Genomic DNA, 16536 nt, shown 5'->3' with positions numbered 1-16536 from the left:
CTGAACTAGAACTGAACTAGAACTGAATTAGAACTGAATTAGAAATGAAATAGAACTGAATTAGAACTGAATTCGAACTGAATTAGAACTGAAACTGAACTGAACTAGAACTGAACTAGAACTGAACAAAGAACTGAACTGAACTGAACTAGAACTGAACTAGAACTGAACTGAACTAGAACTGAACTAGAACTGAACTAGAACTGAACTAGAACTGAACTGAACTAGAACTGAACTAGAACTGAACTAGAACTGAACTAGAACTGAACTAGAACTGAACTAGAACTGAACTAGAACTGAACTAGAACTGAACTAGAACTGAACTAGAACTGAACTAGAACTGAACTAGAACTGAACTAGAACTGAACTAGAACTGAACTAGAACTGAACTAGAACTGAACTAGAACTGAACTAGAACTGAACTAGAACTGAACTAGAACTGAACTAGAACTGAACTAGAACTGAACTAGAACTGAACTAGAACTGAACTAGAACTGAACTAGAACTGAACTAGAACTGAACTAGAACTGAACTAGAACTGAACTAGAACTGAACTAGAACTGAACTAGAACTGAACTAGAACTGAACTAGAACTGAACTAGAACTGAACTAGAACTGAACTAGAACTGAACTAGAACTGAACTAGAACTGAACTAGAACTGAACTAGAACTGAACTAGAACTGAACTAGAACTGAACTAGAACTGAACTAGAACTGAACTAGAACTGAACTAGAACTGAACTAGAACTGAACTAGAACTGAACTAGAACTAGAACTAGAACTGAACTAGAACTGAACTAGAACTGAACTAGAACTGAACTAGAACTGAACTAGAATTGAACTAGAACTTAAGTACAATATTAAAAGTTTTGAAGTAGATAATAGAAACCAGTATGTTCCTATTTTTAAAATTCCGTTCATAGTTTTCCTAAAGCAATGAAGTATGCTGGGAGGTGTAAATGAAAAAAAGTATTGTAATAACCATATGTGGTTAAGTTTATTTTCACCCAAATATTTAAGTCTCAATATCTATTTTTTCGTCTATTTTTTTTTTGCAAATCTGTAGCTTTCCTTCAGTGTTAATTTAATTGATAATATGAATACACTTATTCACATTTTTGTTTAAGGCATGCAAAAACATACAAACAAGTTCAAATAAAGCTGATTCTATGTTTGTTTTTAGTTAAAATTCTAAATGCATGTCACAGTTGTCTTTTTGTTAAAATTTTATTCAGTAGTTTAAATACTTAAAAACCGAACAGTTGTCATATAAATTAAAATGCTCTAAATGCTTTAGATGCTAAATTATTTAACTCACCATATGTTTTTTTTTTTTTAAGTTGTGTTAAAATACTTAAACCAAAAAATAATTTTTATAAAATTATGTAATAGAAACAAGAAATAAAATGTATATTAAATTCTTTGGTGTTAAAAAAAAAAAATCAACAACAAAACAATGAAAACAAATACAAAACAATTTTTAGTTTTCAATTTAGCTCAAAATCAACATTAACAACAGCAGTTACTGCGTCCTCCTCAACATCGGTAAACATTGCCGCAAGTGGTAATATGGGTGTCACACCAACAACTAGCGTTGGCTTGTCGTGTTTGAGTCCTTCTTCAACGTCTTCTATGGCAGCGGCGGTAGCTATGCGTTTAGGCAGTAGTTCCATGGCAATGGCTTTAAATAAAACTCATACATTTGGTTCGTCTACTCTGCATCTCAATCATACACAACAACAACACCAATTCAGTGGTAGTAATTCTGCAGGAGCCGTTAGTCATCATACAAGACCTTCTACACCCTTAAGCCAACAACAGCAGGGCGATAACATGAAAACCAACTCATTACGTATACAAAGAATACCATTTCATAAACGACATTTGGATATTACTGTTCATGATAGCTGCGATGTTGTAGACAATATTGACGGGTCACAACAGCAACAATGCAGCACTTCTATTCGCTTTTCAAATACATCTATAATAACAACAAGCACCAGCCAAAATAATAATAATAGTAGTACAAATTCTAAGAATTCTTTCTCCTCTCAATTCACTACCAGTAATAATACTACTGCAACCACCAACAGCACGACCATTTCTTCAAATAAATCCAATAATCCTGCCGCTTGTTATACAGCATCATTTTATCAAAGTTCTTCTTGCTCTTCAGACACTATACCAAAACAAAGGTTTGTGTTGTCTTATTTAAACTTCTCTACTATATAGATATTTCTCGACATGTGTTCTGATCAAATCAAATCAGTCGCATCAGTCAGTCAATTGAAATATCATTCAATCAATCAATTCGCTGTGTACTTTTTTCACCATATTGTATATTAAAACAAACCCCCGCTCTCCTTAAATACATTTTTTCAGTTCAACTAATTTCACCTTTGATTGTATAATTTATAAAATGTAAAATGGTTGCTGCAATCATGTAAATTTAAATTTATTTACTAAACTGAGTTAATGGGTCTTGAAAACATCAACAACATGTGTATAATTCCACCACAAAAAAGTCATTACAACAAATTATATTCACAACAATATATCGCCAGTTATCGCCAAACAGCAAATAAAAACTAGTATAAAACATTATAATAATCTCACCACCACTACACCAAAAAAGCTAAACATTATTGATCGTTGAATCGTTTACATATAAAAAAAAATTGTAGATTATTCAGATTCTTCTTTACTTTTTCTATTGTATAAACATCTTTCTCTCAATATTAGATGGAATATTGGTATTTGCTCTTAGTTTTATTATCATTGGTATGGGATTGGAAGTTTCTTAGTGTATAGTTTATAAATGTAAAAAAGTACTAGAATGACAAATAATCATAAATTCTTTGGACTGTTAAGCAAAAATATTTATATTTAATATTAAATAGCTTTATAAGAATCAAATTTTAAATTTATTAAATGTTTTATAAACATTTGTTAAATTTTAACTTTGATTTTAAGCTTTTAAGGCTTTCCTATATTGTACATTTATATTTATTTTAAATATTTAACGGTATATGGTTAACAAATTGCATTAAAGGAACATAGTATTGTTTGCATGCTTTTTTGGCTCAGTTAAGTTTAAATACTTTTTAGCAATATTATAAACAATTTTTAAAAATTTGGTAATTTTGAAGAATTAAATAAAATAGGAAACTACAGAATTCATAGATTATTGAAACTAATGTGAATATGAATTGGAGAGACGAATTTCTATCCTGTTCATAATTTACCAAATTACATATTCTTTAACAGTATGAAAGTCCATTGTGAAACCTATATAACTGAACTAGAACTGAACTAGAACTGAACTAAGAATGAACTAGAACTGAACTAGAACTGAACTAGAACTGAACTAGAACTGAACTAGAACTGAACTAGAACTGAACTAGAACTGAACTAGAACTGAACTAGAACTGAACTAGAACTGAACTAGAACTGAACTAGAACTGAACTAGAACTGAACTAGAACTGAACTAGAACTGAACTAGAAACTGAACTAGAACTGAACTAGAACTGAACTAGAACTGAACTAGAACTGACTAGAACTGAACTAGAACTTAACGGAATCTGAACTAGAACTGAACTAGAACTGAACTAGAAACTGAACTAGAACTGAACTAGAACTGAACTAGAACTGAACGTAGAAACTGAACTAGAACTGACTAGAACTGAACTAGAAGACTAGAACTGACTAGAACTGAACGACTGAACTAGAACTGAACTAGAACTGAACTAGAACTGAACTCGAACTGAAACTAGAACTGAACTAGAACTGAACTAGAACTGAACTAGAAACTGAACTAGAACTGACCTAGAACGAATTAGACCTGAACTAGAACTGAACTAGAACTGAACTAGAACTGAACTAGAACTGAACTAGAACTGAACTTAAGAATGAACTAGAAATGAACAGAACTGAACTAGAAACTGAACTTGAACTAGAACTGAACTAGATCTTAACTAACAAATGAAAAAAGATAATGTAAACATTATAACTTATCAATTGAAAGGAAATAATAACTACTAGAACTAGTTTGTTTGGTTTCGAACAATACTGTATAAAATAGGTTATAATTTTTTTCTTAAACACAAAAAATTTCCTTCTAACTTGGACTTGATGGATGCCATGGTTTAATCAACAAATTTCTTAAATTGAACATTATTAAATTATCTATTTATTAAAATTAATAAACAGCTTAAAGAAATCAAATTAAAACATTATCCTAATTGAAAACTGTAAAAAAGTAAAGGTCTTAAAACAAGCTAAAAATGTTCATTGTTTTTAGAATTTACTAAAACGGTTATGGCACTAATGCATGATTTATATCTATTTTATATAGATATCTATGTAATTTTCTTTTTGTATGCTTTTTTTTTAATTTTTATAATGGATGCGGTAAATTGTAAAAAAAAGTATTGTTCATTTTGGTAGTTAGAGCATTTTAATTATTATTATTTAGTAAGAAAATTAAAAATGTTTAACTAAATTTATGAAAAATTTATAAATGTAAAATAAATAAAAATATTTTCCAAATATTGAAAACTAAATATTAAAAAATACAAATAATTAATATAATTTACAGGTCATTGACTTCATCACAAACACCGTCTTCTGGGCAAACACCTGGTCATGGTACACCATTACAAGGTGGTATCTCAAGTTATTCCCGCAATTCATTAATTGATTGTATGCCAATACCATCAGTGGGTTCACCAGGTACACCCGCTGCATCACCCCATCCAAATTCAGCATTATCTCAGCCAACATCAGTACCACCAGCCGATCAAGTAAGTGTAGATATTATTTTTTTTTCATTTTCTACGAAATAGATAATTTCATAATAAAAAAAATGTTTATTATTTATTTCTCTTTACAGCTTTTATCAATGAGTCCACGTGCTCCCACATCAGTATCGAATTTGCAACAACCTCCCACACCAATAGATCATTTATTGGATAAAAATACTCCAGCTCCTACTCCCACAGATCAACATGATAATAAAAGTATAACAGCGTCACCTTACGTTCATCCTACGCCAAGTGTAGAGCCTCCTCCATCAGTGGAAGGAATGCATAATACTATTGGCGGTGGTGTTGGCGGTAATATTGGTCCCGGCAGTGTGCCTCCTCCCTCAAGTGTTGGTCGTTGTACACCTACTCCTCAACAACAACAGCAGCAAGCAACAACAACAACAGCAGCAGTGTGGTTCCATATCTGTTAAGAAATTTGATTTACAACCTGCATCTTTAACTACAACCCTTAACAATGCCTAATATGCATATGTCAGGAAATACCACTAGCAGCAATTGCCCAATTAACAATTCAATTGATATTAAACTAGAGTCTACAGCCAACAACAACAATATCAGTAATCCCAACTGCATCATGAACAGTTCGGTTTTACCCAATAATAACGTGAATAGAAATGAATCCCCACTATCTTCAGCCACAAATGCAATGCAAAATTTTTTGAATTTATATAAACCGCCAAAAATCAATGTTAAAGATATTGATACGGTTGCTAATGAAGATTGCCTCAAGTTAGATGTACTCTATGATTTTAGTGTACAAGATGCTTGGTAAGTTTTTAATTTTTTTTTTTTTTCGAACGTAAAATAAAGTATATAGAACTTTTAAAGGGATATTTTCTATGGAGCATTTAGTTAATATCATCTTGGGTTCTTAGATTAATGTTATTGATTTAAATTAAACAGCTTACATACAATTGAAGAGAAATAAGTTTGTATTTAAATTAAATCAACAGTTTAATTGAAATTATGATTAACTTGAATTGTGATAGAACTGGAACTTAACTAAAACTAGAACTTAACTAGAACTAACTAGAACTGAACTAGAACTGAACTAGAACTGACTAGAACTGAACTAGAACTGAACTAGAACTGAACTAGAACTGAACTAGAACTGAACTAGAACTGAACTAGAACTGAACTAGAACTGAACTAGAACTGAACTAGAACTGAACTAGAACTGAACTAGAACTGAACTAGAACTGAACTAGAACTGAACTAGAACTGAACTAGAACTAACGAACTGAACTAGAACTGAACTAGAACTGAACTAGAACTGAACTAGAACTGAACTAGAACTGAACTAGAACTGAACTAGAACTGAACTAGAACTGACTAGACTGAACTAGAACTGAACTAGAACTGAACTAGAACTGAACTAGAACTGAACTAGAACTGAACTGAACTGAACTGAACTGAACTAGAACTGAACTAGACTGAACTAGAACTAGAACTGAACTAGAACTGAACTGAGAACTGAACTAGAACTGAACTAGAACTGAACTAGAACTGAACTAGAACTGAACTAGAACTGAACTAGAACTGAACTAGAACTGAACTAGAACTGAACTAGAACTGAACTAGAACTGAACTAGAACTTGAACTAGAACTGAACTAGAACTGAACTAGAACTGAACTAGAACTGAACTAGAACTGAACTAGAACTGAACTAGAACTGAACTAGAACTGAACTAGAACTGAACTAGAAGAACTAGAACTGAACTAGAACTGACTAGAACTGAACTAGAACTGAACTAGACTGAACTAGAACTGAACTAGAACTGAACTAGAATGAACTAGACGACTAGAACTGAACTAGAACTGAACTAGAACTGAACTAGAACTGTGAACTAGAACTGAACTAGAACTGACTAGAAATCTGAACTAGAACTGAACTAGAACTGAACTAGAACTGAACTAGACGAACTAGAATGAACTAGAACTGAACTAGAACTGAACTAGAACTGAACTAGAACTGAACTAGAACTGAACTAGAACTGAACTAGAACTGAACTAGAACTGAACTAGAACTGAACTAGAACTGAACTAGAACTGAACTAGAACTGAACTAGAACTGAACTAGAACTGAACTAGAACTGAACTAGAACTGAACTAGAACTGAACTAGAACTGAACTAGAACTAGAACTGAACTAGAACTGAACTAGAACTGAACTAGAACTGAACTAGAACTGAACTAGAACTGAACTAGAACTGAACTAGAACTGAACTAGAACTGAACTAGAACTGAACTAGAACTGAACTAGAACTGAACTAGAACTGAACTAGAACTGAACTAGAACTGAACTAGAACTGAACTAGAACTGAACTAGAACTGAACTAGAACTGAACTAGAACTGAACTAGAACTGAACTAGAACTGAACTAGAACTGAACTAGAACTGAACTAGAACTGAACTAGAACTGAACTAGAACTGAACTAGAACTGAACTAGAACTGAACTAGAAATGAACTAGAACTGAACTAGAACTGAACTAGAACTGAACTAGAACTGAACTAGAACTGAACTAGAACTGAACTAGAACTGAACTAGAACTGAACTAGAACTGAACTAGAACTGAACTAGAACTGAACTAGAACTGAACTAGAACTGAACTAGAACTGAACTAGAACTGAACTAGAACTGAACTAGAACTGAACTAGAACTGAACTAGAACTGAACTAGAACTGAACTAGAACTGAACTAGAACTGAACTAGAACTGAACTAGAACTGAACTAGAACTGAACTAGAACTGAACTAGAACTGAACTAGAACTGAACTAGAACTGAACTAGAACTGAACTAGAACTGAACTAGAACTGAACTAGAACTGAACTAGAACTGAATAGAACTGAACTAGAACTAGATACTAGAACTGAACTAAAACTAAACTAGAATTGAACTAGAACTGATCTATTATCCAAATTTTAACACGATGGGTGCATAATTCAAAAAGATTCCATATACAGGAAATATCTATTATCCGAAAAATAATCCGAATTCGTTTCTTAAGAACACATGGGCACTTGTTTTTTTTTTTAATTAATTGAAAATTTAACTTCTTTTAGGGCCAATCATCCTGTTAAACGTTTTAAACCCAACGAAATCTCAAAACAATGCCGAGTAATGTGCACAAAAAAGCTCTATGAAGGTCATACGCACACAAAACCTCGAATGCCTTCGCCTCGTTCAGTTTACGGACCGCAACTGCTATCTATAGATCCTACGGCAGCAATGGCCTGTAATTCGGGAAATCTTGATCCAAACGTCAATATGGGTACAGGTTTGGTGGGAATAGCAGCTGGTGGCAATTCGTCGTCATTGGGAAACAATCAAATTGATTGCAAAAATAATGACAGTTCGATGAGTGCTGGTATTGGTGGCAGTGGTATGATGGGAGGAGGTGTTAGTGCCTCTGCATCGGGAAATTTCTTTGAAGAACTTGATATAAAAACCGAAATGATGTCTGGCATGGGTACTTCATCTACGTCGCCGTGTAAAGACTCGAAGAGTGGCATAGGTGGCAATCTCTTTACCGTAGAGGGCTTAAATCCTTCCCCCAATGATTTAGAACAATTGTTCGAGACATCCTCCAACGATGAATGCGGCAGTGTACAAATACACACGCCGCCAGATTCAAACAATCCATCAAATGGTTGTGCCATTACCACCAACACCATTGATGAATTGAAACGAACAACAAATACCGCATTAGTGAGCACCGCTGGTGTTCAGGGAAATAGTAGTGCAGCAACCAATGCCGCCGTTATGGCGGCTCTACAAAATTGTAATAACACCAATACTTCCGCAGCGGTTGTATCGTCTTTGAACAATAGTGGCGGTAGTCTGTCATCGGGCTTAGGTGGTGGAGGTATTGTTGGTGGTGCAAATACCATACAGGCTGAGGATTTGACGAAAATGTTTCCTACACCTCCATCTCACGAACAGCATCATCCGAATTCCAGCCCTTGTCAAATGGACATACAAATGACGGATCTAAGTGTCATTACTTCGTCGACTATAATGGGCCAGACACTAGATACCTGTTTGGGTATAAGTGGTATGTTAAAGATTAAGCAGGAGTATTCCATTGAACTGGGCAGTCCGGTTGAGGAGCCTATAGAAGATTGGTCATATGTTTTTCGACCACCGCAACAGGCGAAATTTGTGGGTTCTTCGAAATATGCGCCACTAACAAATTTGCCCAGTCTAACCATGCCACCTTTGGTTATACCGCCCAATTGTCTATATAAACCTTCGTGGCAACAGCCCAGAAATACCCACCAACAGCAGCAGCAGCAGCAACAACAACAACAGCAACATCAATTGCAGCAGCAACAGTTACAGCATCATCAGCAACAACAGCAGCAGCAACAACATCAGCAATTGCATGAACTGTTGTCAGCGGCTCCTCGAACACCCTTACAACAACAGCAGCCACGTACACCATTGGGTCCTATGTCTTCGTCACCTATGCACAATACGGTACCTACTCCCCTTAATAGTGGAGGAGGAGGTGGTGGTAGCTTATTGTTGAATCAACTCAATTGTCCGCAGGCTGCTCTCACCAATACCCCACCAACTATGCAACAACTGATGCAGCGTCCTGGCATGTCACCTATATCGCCAGCTACACATGTGCCGTTTCCCCACACGAGCCCCATGTTGCATCAGCAGCAACAACAAAGACAAACACCAATACATCCGCCACCGCCATACGAAGTTGCCGTCTCCAGTCCTGCCTTATCCACTGCTTCTTCGACTCCAGCATATCTCAATAGACCGTATCATTCACAAGAACCACCACAAACACCGCAAAGTGTTAACAATCAAATGCAGACCATTGGGGGGCCACACAGTGTGCCGGGTGGCAATCGCGAATCCTCCAGCCTGGGCTATTATGCCGGAGCTGGCAGCAGTAACAGTAACAGCAATAGTAACTCCATAACGCACGAACTGCCCGAAGTGAGTTCGGTAATTGTTAATATTTTACTGTACGATACGGCATTGAATGTTTTCCGTGACCACAACTTTGACAGCAGTACAGTGTGTGTTTGCAATGCAGATAATCAACATTTCGGTAATATACGTGGCTCTGATTCGGGGGTATACGTACCGCTGCCGGGAACTACCTTCAATCCCACATCATCATCATCTTTGGCAACGTCGTCGAATGCATTACGTGCCCTAAGTGCCTTTGGTTCGGTGGGATTGGGAGGAGGTTTAGGTGGAGGCGGCATTGCGAATTCCCTCGACTCCCCCGCCTCGTTGGCTGGAGCAGGCTCCAGTTCTTCCACGACACCCTCTACCACAACGCCAGCCAATAATGCACAACAATATATCACCGGTTATGTGGACGATGATGCTGTGGAGTGCACCTGTGGTTTCAGTGCTGTCATCAATCGACGTTTGGCCTGTAAAGCGGGTCTATTCTACGAAGATGAGATGGAAATAACTGGCATTGCCGAAGATCCCGGTCGCCACAAAAAACATTCCTTGTTGACCTTAATAACTACGCTCACATCGAAGGCCATTAATAATAACAACAATAACAATGGAGTTATAGACAAGTCAGTGGAACAGGTGGCGTATTCCATATTTGATTTACTGCTCGAACAGTGTTCAATTATACAAACGTCTAGCAGTGCTATACATCGTTCATTACAACGTCACCGGCGAAGGTTGGCGAAAAAGTCACAGAAACCCCAATCGGTAGCAGCCATTGCCAATGTGCTGGAGTACATCGATGCCAATGATATTATTGCCTTGGCTTTGGAACAAGCCCGTTTGGCATTCGATAGCTCACGCATGGATATTATGGAACAACAAATCGTGCCCTTCTCCACTCACCGCAAGCAAACAGGAAACACCCAGTTGGCTTTGGCTTTAACGGGGCGCATAAATGTTCACAAATGGCCTTATATATCGGTGGGTTTTTCGCGCAGCAACAAAGATATAGTCTCGACCATGAAGTCCGTGCAACCCATGCTACAAAATGCATTCCATTCAAAATCTCGCAATGCTGCCGGCGCCAAAGATGCCACATACATTGTCAGTGGGCCCTTGACATGGCGGCAATTTCATCGACTCGCTGGACGAGCTTCCGGACAATGTGAACCTCAGCCTATACCTTCGGTTATAGTGGGTCACGACAAAGACTGGATTTCGGTAGCTCCATTAGCGATTCACTATTGGGATAAATTTCTGCTCGAACCCTACTCATATGCCAGAGATGTGGTCTATTTGGTAATGGCGCCAGACAGCGATTATGTCTTGAGTAAAACCAAAACCTATTTCAAGGAATTAAGTAGCACATATGAGATGTGCAAACTGGGTAAACACACGCCCATTTGTGGCTGGAATGGCTTGTTAACTGTGCAACAAAGACCGCCGACGGAAAAGCCATTCACAACGACCATCGACAACTGGTTGCGATCCATAGACGACACCGCACTGGCAGAACAATTACGACTTTATGCATATGCCTTCCAACATCAGCTGGCTCCTTACCTTAATCGGGTACCAAATGATAAGACTCTTCTCAATCCTCTAGATAATAATACGCGCAACTCGTCAGCAGGAAGTAATGCTGCAGCATCTTCAACATCATCATTATCCGGCAATGGCGGTGGTGGTGGCTCTAACCCCGGCCAGGACAATAGCGAGCAACGTGGTAACATGGCAGCTTCAGATCATTCCACCAGTATGGATCATAGTGGCGGAGACCATTCCCAACACTCTAGCCATTCGGGCACCGACGCTCAAGGAAATCTAAATGAAACAAACCCTCAACAGAAAAACCAGACGTTAAGCCTCCTCTCATACTGGGAGATCCTCTGGGTGTGGCGGAATGTTTAGAAGAAGTCAATCCCACGGCTATAGTACTTTATGTAGTTGAACCCTTTACTTATGGTTCTGATTCGCCCGAATTGGAAGAATGGCATGCATTGCCCTGCTACGAATGTATTCGGAACTTTTGAAATCCATACCAGAATCGGTAAGATCTCATATAATATACAGATAATTTCGTTAGAGTCAATTACTGGAGTTAGGACGTTCACGTAATCGCAAACGATTTTCCGATGAAATCAAATGTTTGGCTTTGAACATATTCTCACAGTGTAAACGACACATGGTACATGCGCAGGCGGTTAAAAGTCTTACCGGCTTTGGTACCGCTGCCAATGTAGAAGCCTTCCTAAAGACCAAAGACGAAAAGAATAGGAGACCATATAAAATGTACACACCACCCTATATACTCGCCCCCCATGCATGAGAAAAACGATAAAACAGATTTTTCACGAGCTGCTTTAGGAGGTATGCGCGGAATCCCAACGATCAAAAATACTCTGTCATGTATTGCAACTACTGCCTGAGTGAAGATCAATCTTGGCTACTGGCCACCGTCACAGATGATCGCGGTGAAATGTTGGAGAAAAGATGCATCAACATTGATGTACCGAATCGTACAAGACGTCGTCGTGCCCCTGCCAGACGTATTGGTCTCAAGAAACTCATGGACTATATATTAGGTCTAATTTCACAGACGACACAAACATGGCGTCTGGTAGTTGGTCGTATCGGCCCGCATTGGTCACAATGAACTCAAGTCCTGGTCATATTTGTTGGGAAAATCAAACTTGCAAAAGGCCACCAAACAACTTAAGGATATGTGTAAACAATGTCAACTGATGTATCCTCCCACTATACTGAGCGCTTGTTTGGTCACCTTAGAACCAGATGCAAAATTGCGTGTTATGCCCGATCAATTTACACCTGATGAACGTTTCTCACAGATATCCATACAGAATCCATTATCAACTCCGCAGGATGTTACTTGTACTCATATCTTAGTATTTCCCACAAGTGCTGTATGTTTGGTAGGTGTTGCGGGTAATGGCTTTAAATTTTCAAAATATTTATTTCTTTTTGTTTGTTTTCATCTTTTAGTCATTTACACGTCAATTCCAAAATGAACTCAAGTTGATCTTGATGAAGATTTTATTAATTTCGGTAACGATGAAGATGAAAATGATGTTTTCAAAGATGCCGATCTAATGGATGATTTATTAGGTCAATGGGATAATGGTGGTGGTACAGGTGAGTGTGTTGTTTTGAATTTTGTTTTGTTTCTTGTTTTGTGGAATTCTAGAAACATTTTATATTGTTTTTTGTATTTTGATTTCGTTTTTAGGTCGTGGCATGTCTAATCACAATAGTCCCGATCGCATAGAGGACAATCGAAGTTGGCAAAGTGTTGGTGGCAATAATTTCAATTCTGCACAACATCAGGATATTGAAGAGGTAAGTTGGTTTTAAAATCTACAACAGACTAGACTATAAGTCAGACTATAAACTAGACTATAGTCCAGACTATAAACAAGTCTAGTCCAGACTATATACTAGTCTATAGTCTGGACTATAGTCTAGTCTATAGTCCAGACTATAGACTAGTCTATAGTCCAGACTATAGACTAGTCTATAGTTCAGACTATAGACTAGACCATAGTCCAGACTATAGACTAGACTATAGTCCAGACTATAGACTAGACTATAGTCCAGACTATAGACTAGACTATAGTCCAGACTATAGACTAGACTATAGTCCAGACTATAGACTAGACTATAGTCCAGACTATAGACTAGACTATAGTCCAGGCTATAGACTAGACTATAGTCCAGACTATAGACTAAACTTTAGTCCAGACTATAGACTAGACTATAGTCCTGACTATAGACTAGACTATAGTCCAGACTATAGACTAGACTATAGTCCAGACTATAGACTAGACCATAGTCCAGACTATAGACTAGACTATATTCCGGACTATAGACTAGACTATATTCCAGACTATAGTCCAGACTATAGACTAGACTATAGTCCAGACTATAGACTAGACTATAGTCCAGACTATAGACTAGACTATAGTCCAGATTATAGGATATAATAAAGTTCAGTTTAGACCATAGATAAGACTATGGATAAGTCTATAGGCTAGATTATAATCCGGGCTAGACTATAGTGTAAAATATAGACTGGACTATTGACTATACTATAGATTAGACTATAGAATAGCCTTTAGATTACACTATAATCCAGACGATAGGCCTGGACTCAAGTAGACTCAAGATTAGACTATAAGCTGGATTATAGTCCAAACTATATGTACATAATCTTGTCTATAGTATGGACTATAGAATATACATGATTTAAATATAACCAGAAAATCTGAGATCTGAATATCATTTTAAAGCTTGAGTTAAATAATCTTTTTTTTTCAAATTTTTGTTTTTTTTATCAACACAGGTCGGTCAAATAAATCAACAACCTTTAGCAGTTGGCTATATGGTCTCAACTGCACCCACCGGCCGTATGCCTGCATGTTTTGGTCAGCCTGTCCACATTTGGAAGATGTGTGTCCGGTATTCTTGAAAACGGCACTGCACATACATGTACCGAATATACAAACGCCCGATGACATACTCAACTCAACAAATGCCCATTCGTCGGCAACTGATCATCCTTTAGACTCTACGCTGACTGCCGATGTTTTACGTTATGTACTTGAGGGTTATAACGCACTATCGTGGTTGGCATTAGACTCGAATACCCATGATCGTTTATCATGTCTACCCATTAATGTACAGACCCTAATGGATCTCTATTACTTGACAGCTGCAATTACTTAAAAATAGAAAGAAAAACAAAAACACAAAGTAACGGAAAGAAGAAAGAAATAGTGAAAAGAAAATCTATATAAAAATATTACGATTTGTATTTAAATATTTGTTTTTATTCGTTCTATTATTATGATTTAATTTATTAAATTTTCTACGGTTTATTATTGTTTTACACAACAACAAAAACACACACACACACATCATGTGTATTATATTAAGAGCATGTTCTTGTTTTTCAAGATTTATTTTTCTTAAATTATATTATATTTTCTAATATTTTTACACATTTTTTTTTTAAATTTTCATTTCTGTGATATTCAGAAAACTGTAATAATTGTTTCATTTTAAAAAAAGTGCTAAATTTCATTCTATACTGCTTGCTCCTCTCTTCCTACTCCCCTACATAATAATTAAATTTTTTATTTGTTTGTATGAAAATTTTATATTAATTAAAAAAAAATATTATAAACACACACAACACACAAAGACACCCAAAACAAATACATTTAAAGAAACTAAATTCTATGCTTCCGTTATTTTTTCGGACTTCCAAGCGAGGGCTTTTTCAGTCAGACAAATTACATTGTACAACTAATCCTCCTCCTCCCACTCTTTCTGTTCCTCTTAAAACATTTTTGAACATTTGCCCAAGTTGTAGATGCATGAGTTGATGACGTGACATATTTTAAACAAATCTTTTAAACATTTGCTAATTTTTATAATTTTTTTTATTGATGTTTTCTTAATTTTTCTAAATAATTTATCTTTTCTTTTTATATTTATTTAAAATATTTATGTTGTTTGTTAAAAATTTGTAAATTATATATATTTTGTATAGAAATTCTAAAACTTAAAAAAATAATGTAAATGAAAATATATTTAATGATAAACCATACACACACACACAAAGGATTAAAATAATAAGCAAATTTAACACAATAAGATATTTTAAAAGAGGGTTTAAGTATTTTTCTATATAAAATACCAAGATTTAAAATTAGAATTAATTTTTATATAACAAAATTAAGTGTTTATGTTAATTTATATAAAAAAGAATCCTCTAAGAAGATGTCAATCTTAAACAACATACAAATTCGTTATTTTACTAATATTATGATGATGATTATATGATGGTCTTGAAATTTGGCGTTATTTTAGGTGAGTTTAAGAATATTTTTTTAACAAAGTTTTAAATTTCACACATTTGCTAATGAATTAAAAAAAAACAAAATTTTCAATACTAAAGTTTTCCCAAGGAGAATTTTCTCTAGAAAAATTTGTTCCAAACTAAATTTTACTATAGAGAAGTTTGTCCTAAACAATATTTTCTATGGAAAAGTTTGTCTCATAGCAAATTGTCCATAGAAAAGTTTGTTCCAAAGAACATTTTTTTGAGAAAAGTTTGTCTCAAACAAATTTTTTTAGACTAAATTTCCTATAGAAAAATTTGTCCCAAACTTTTGGAAAATGAATGAATGAAAATTTTATATAGAAAAGTCTGTCCCAAAAAAATTCTATAGAAAGTTTATTATAAACCGAAAAGTTTGTTCTAAACAAAAAATTTCCCTCAAAACAAACGCGTTAATGCTCTGTACTTGGAAATACCAGGGTATAAGTTACGTCATTTAATGGCGATCGATATTTTGGAACAAATTATGATATTTGTGATCGAATGAGCTTTCGTGACAAAACAAATTTCGCCCCTATTTCGAGCATAATCACCCCTATTCGGCATTTCAATTCGAATCGAAATTTTCTTTGATATTTTACATTTCGATTCGAGGCTCTGTAACTAAAATAACAAATTACAAAAACGTAGTTACGATTGAAATAAAATGGCTTCATCTTTTTCTTACGATTCCGTTTTTTGTTTGAATAGCAAATTTTCGATCGTAGCGTAACTGAATGCGGAAACGTAATCGAAATACTGAATAGGGGTGAATCTCAAACAAGAAAGTTTCAATCAATTTCATAATTCGATTCCTTTCTATTCTATTCACCCCTATTCAGCATTTCGATTACGTTTACGCATT

General features: G+C 35.6%; 1 protein-coding gene across 1 annotated transcript in view; it reads left to right on the top strand.

The window, feature by feature from the left end:
- LOC119614473 (mediator of RNA polymerase II transcription subunit 13-like) overlaps positions 1–14560 on the top strand; it is a gene marked incomplete at its 5' end in the record, with an annotated part of 32249 nt that extends 17689 nt beyond the window's left edge. Inside the window, 14 exon segments of the mRNA XM_037970596.1 lie at positions 4599–4803; positions 4893–5232; positions 5274–5595; positions 7891–11600; positions 11603–11752; positions 11755–12086; positions 12088–12153; positions 12156–12407; positions 12409–12702; positions 12773–12797; positions 12800–12922; positions 13017–13126; positions 14130–14202; positions 14205–14560. Coding sequence (XP_037826524.1) covers positions 4599–4803; positions 4893–5232; positions 5274–5595; positions 7891–11600; positions 11603–11752; positions 11755–12086; positions 12088–12153; positions 12156–12407; positions 12409–12702; positions 12773–12797; positions 12800–12922; positions 13017–13126; positions 14130–14202; positions 14205–14512 — 6310 coding nt within the window.
- Between the last annotated feature and the right edge of the window lie 1976 nt (positions 14561–16536).

This window comes from Lucilia sericata, unplaced genomic scaffold (assembly GCF_015586225.1).
Source record: "Lucilia sericata isolate MDLA Ls3-8-SP2 unplaced genomic scaffold, ASM1558622v1 Contig002936F_arrow, whole genome shotgun sequence".
Classification (NCBI taxonomy): Eukaryota; Metazoa; Arthropoda; class Insecta; order Diptera; family Calliphoridae; genus Lucilia; species Lucilia sericata.
The sequence above is the reverse complement of the archived record's forward strand: the minus strand, read 5'-3'. Positions and strand labels throughout refer to the sequence as shown.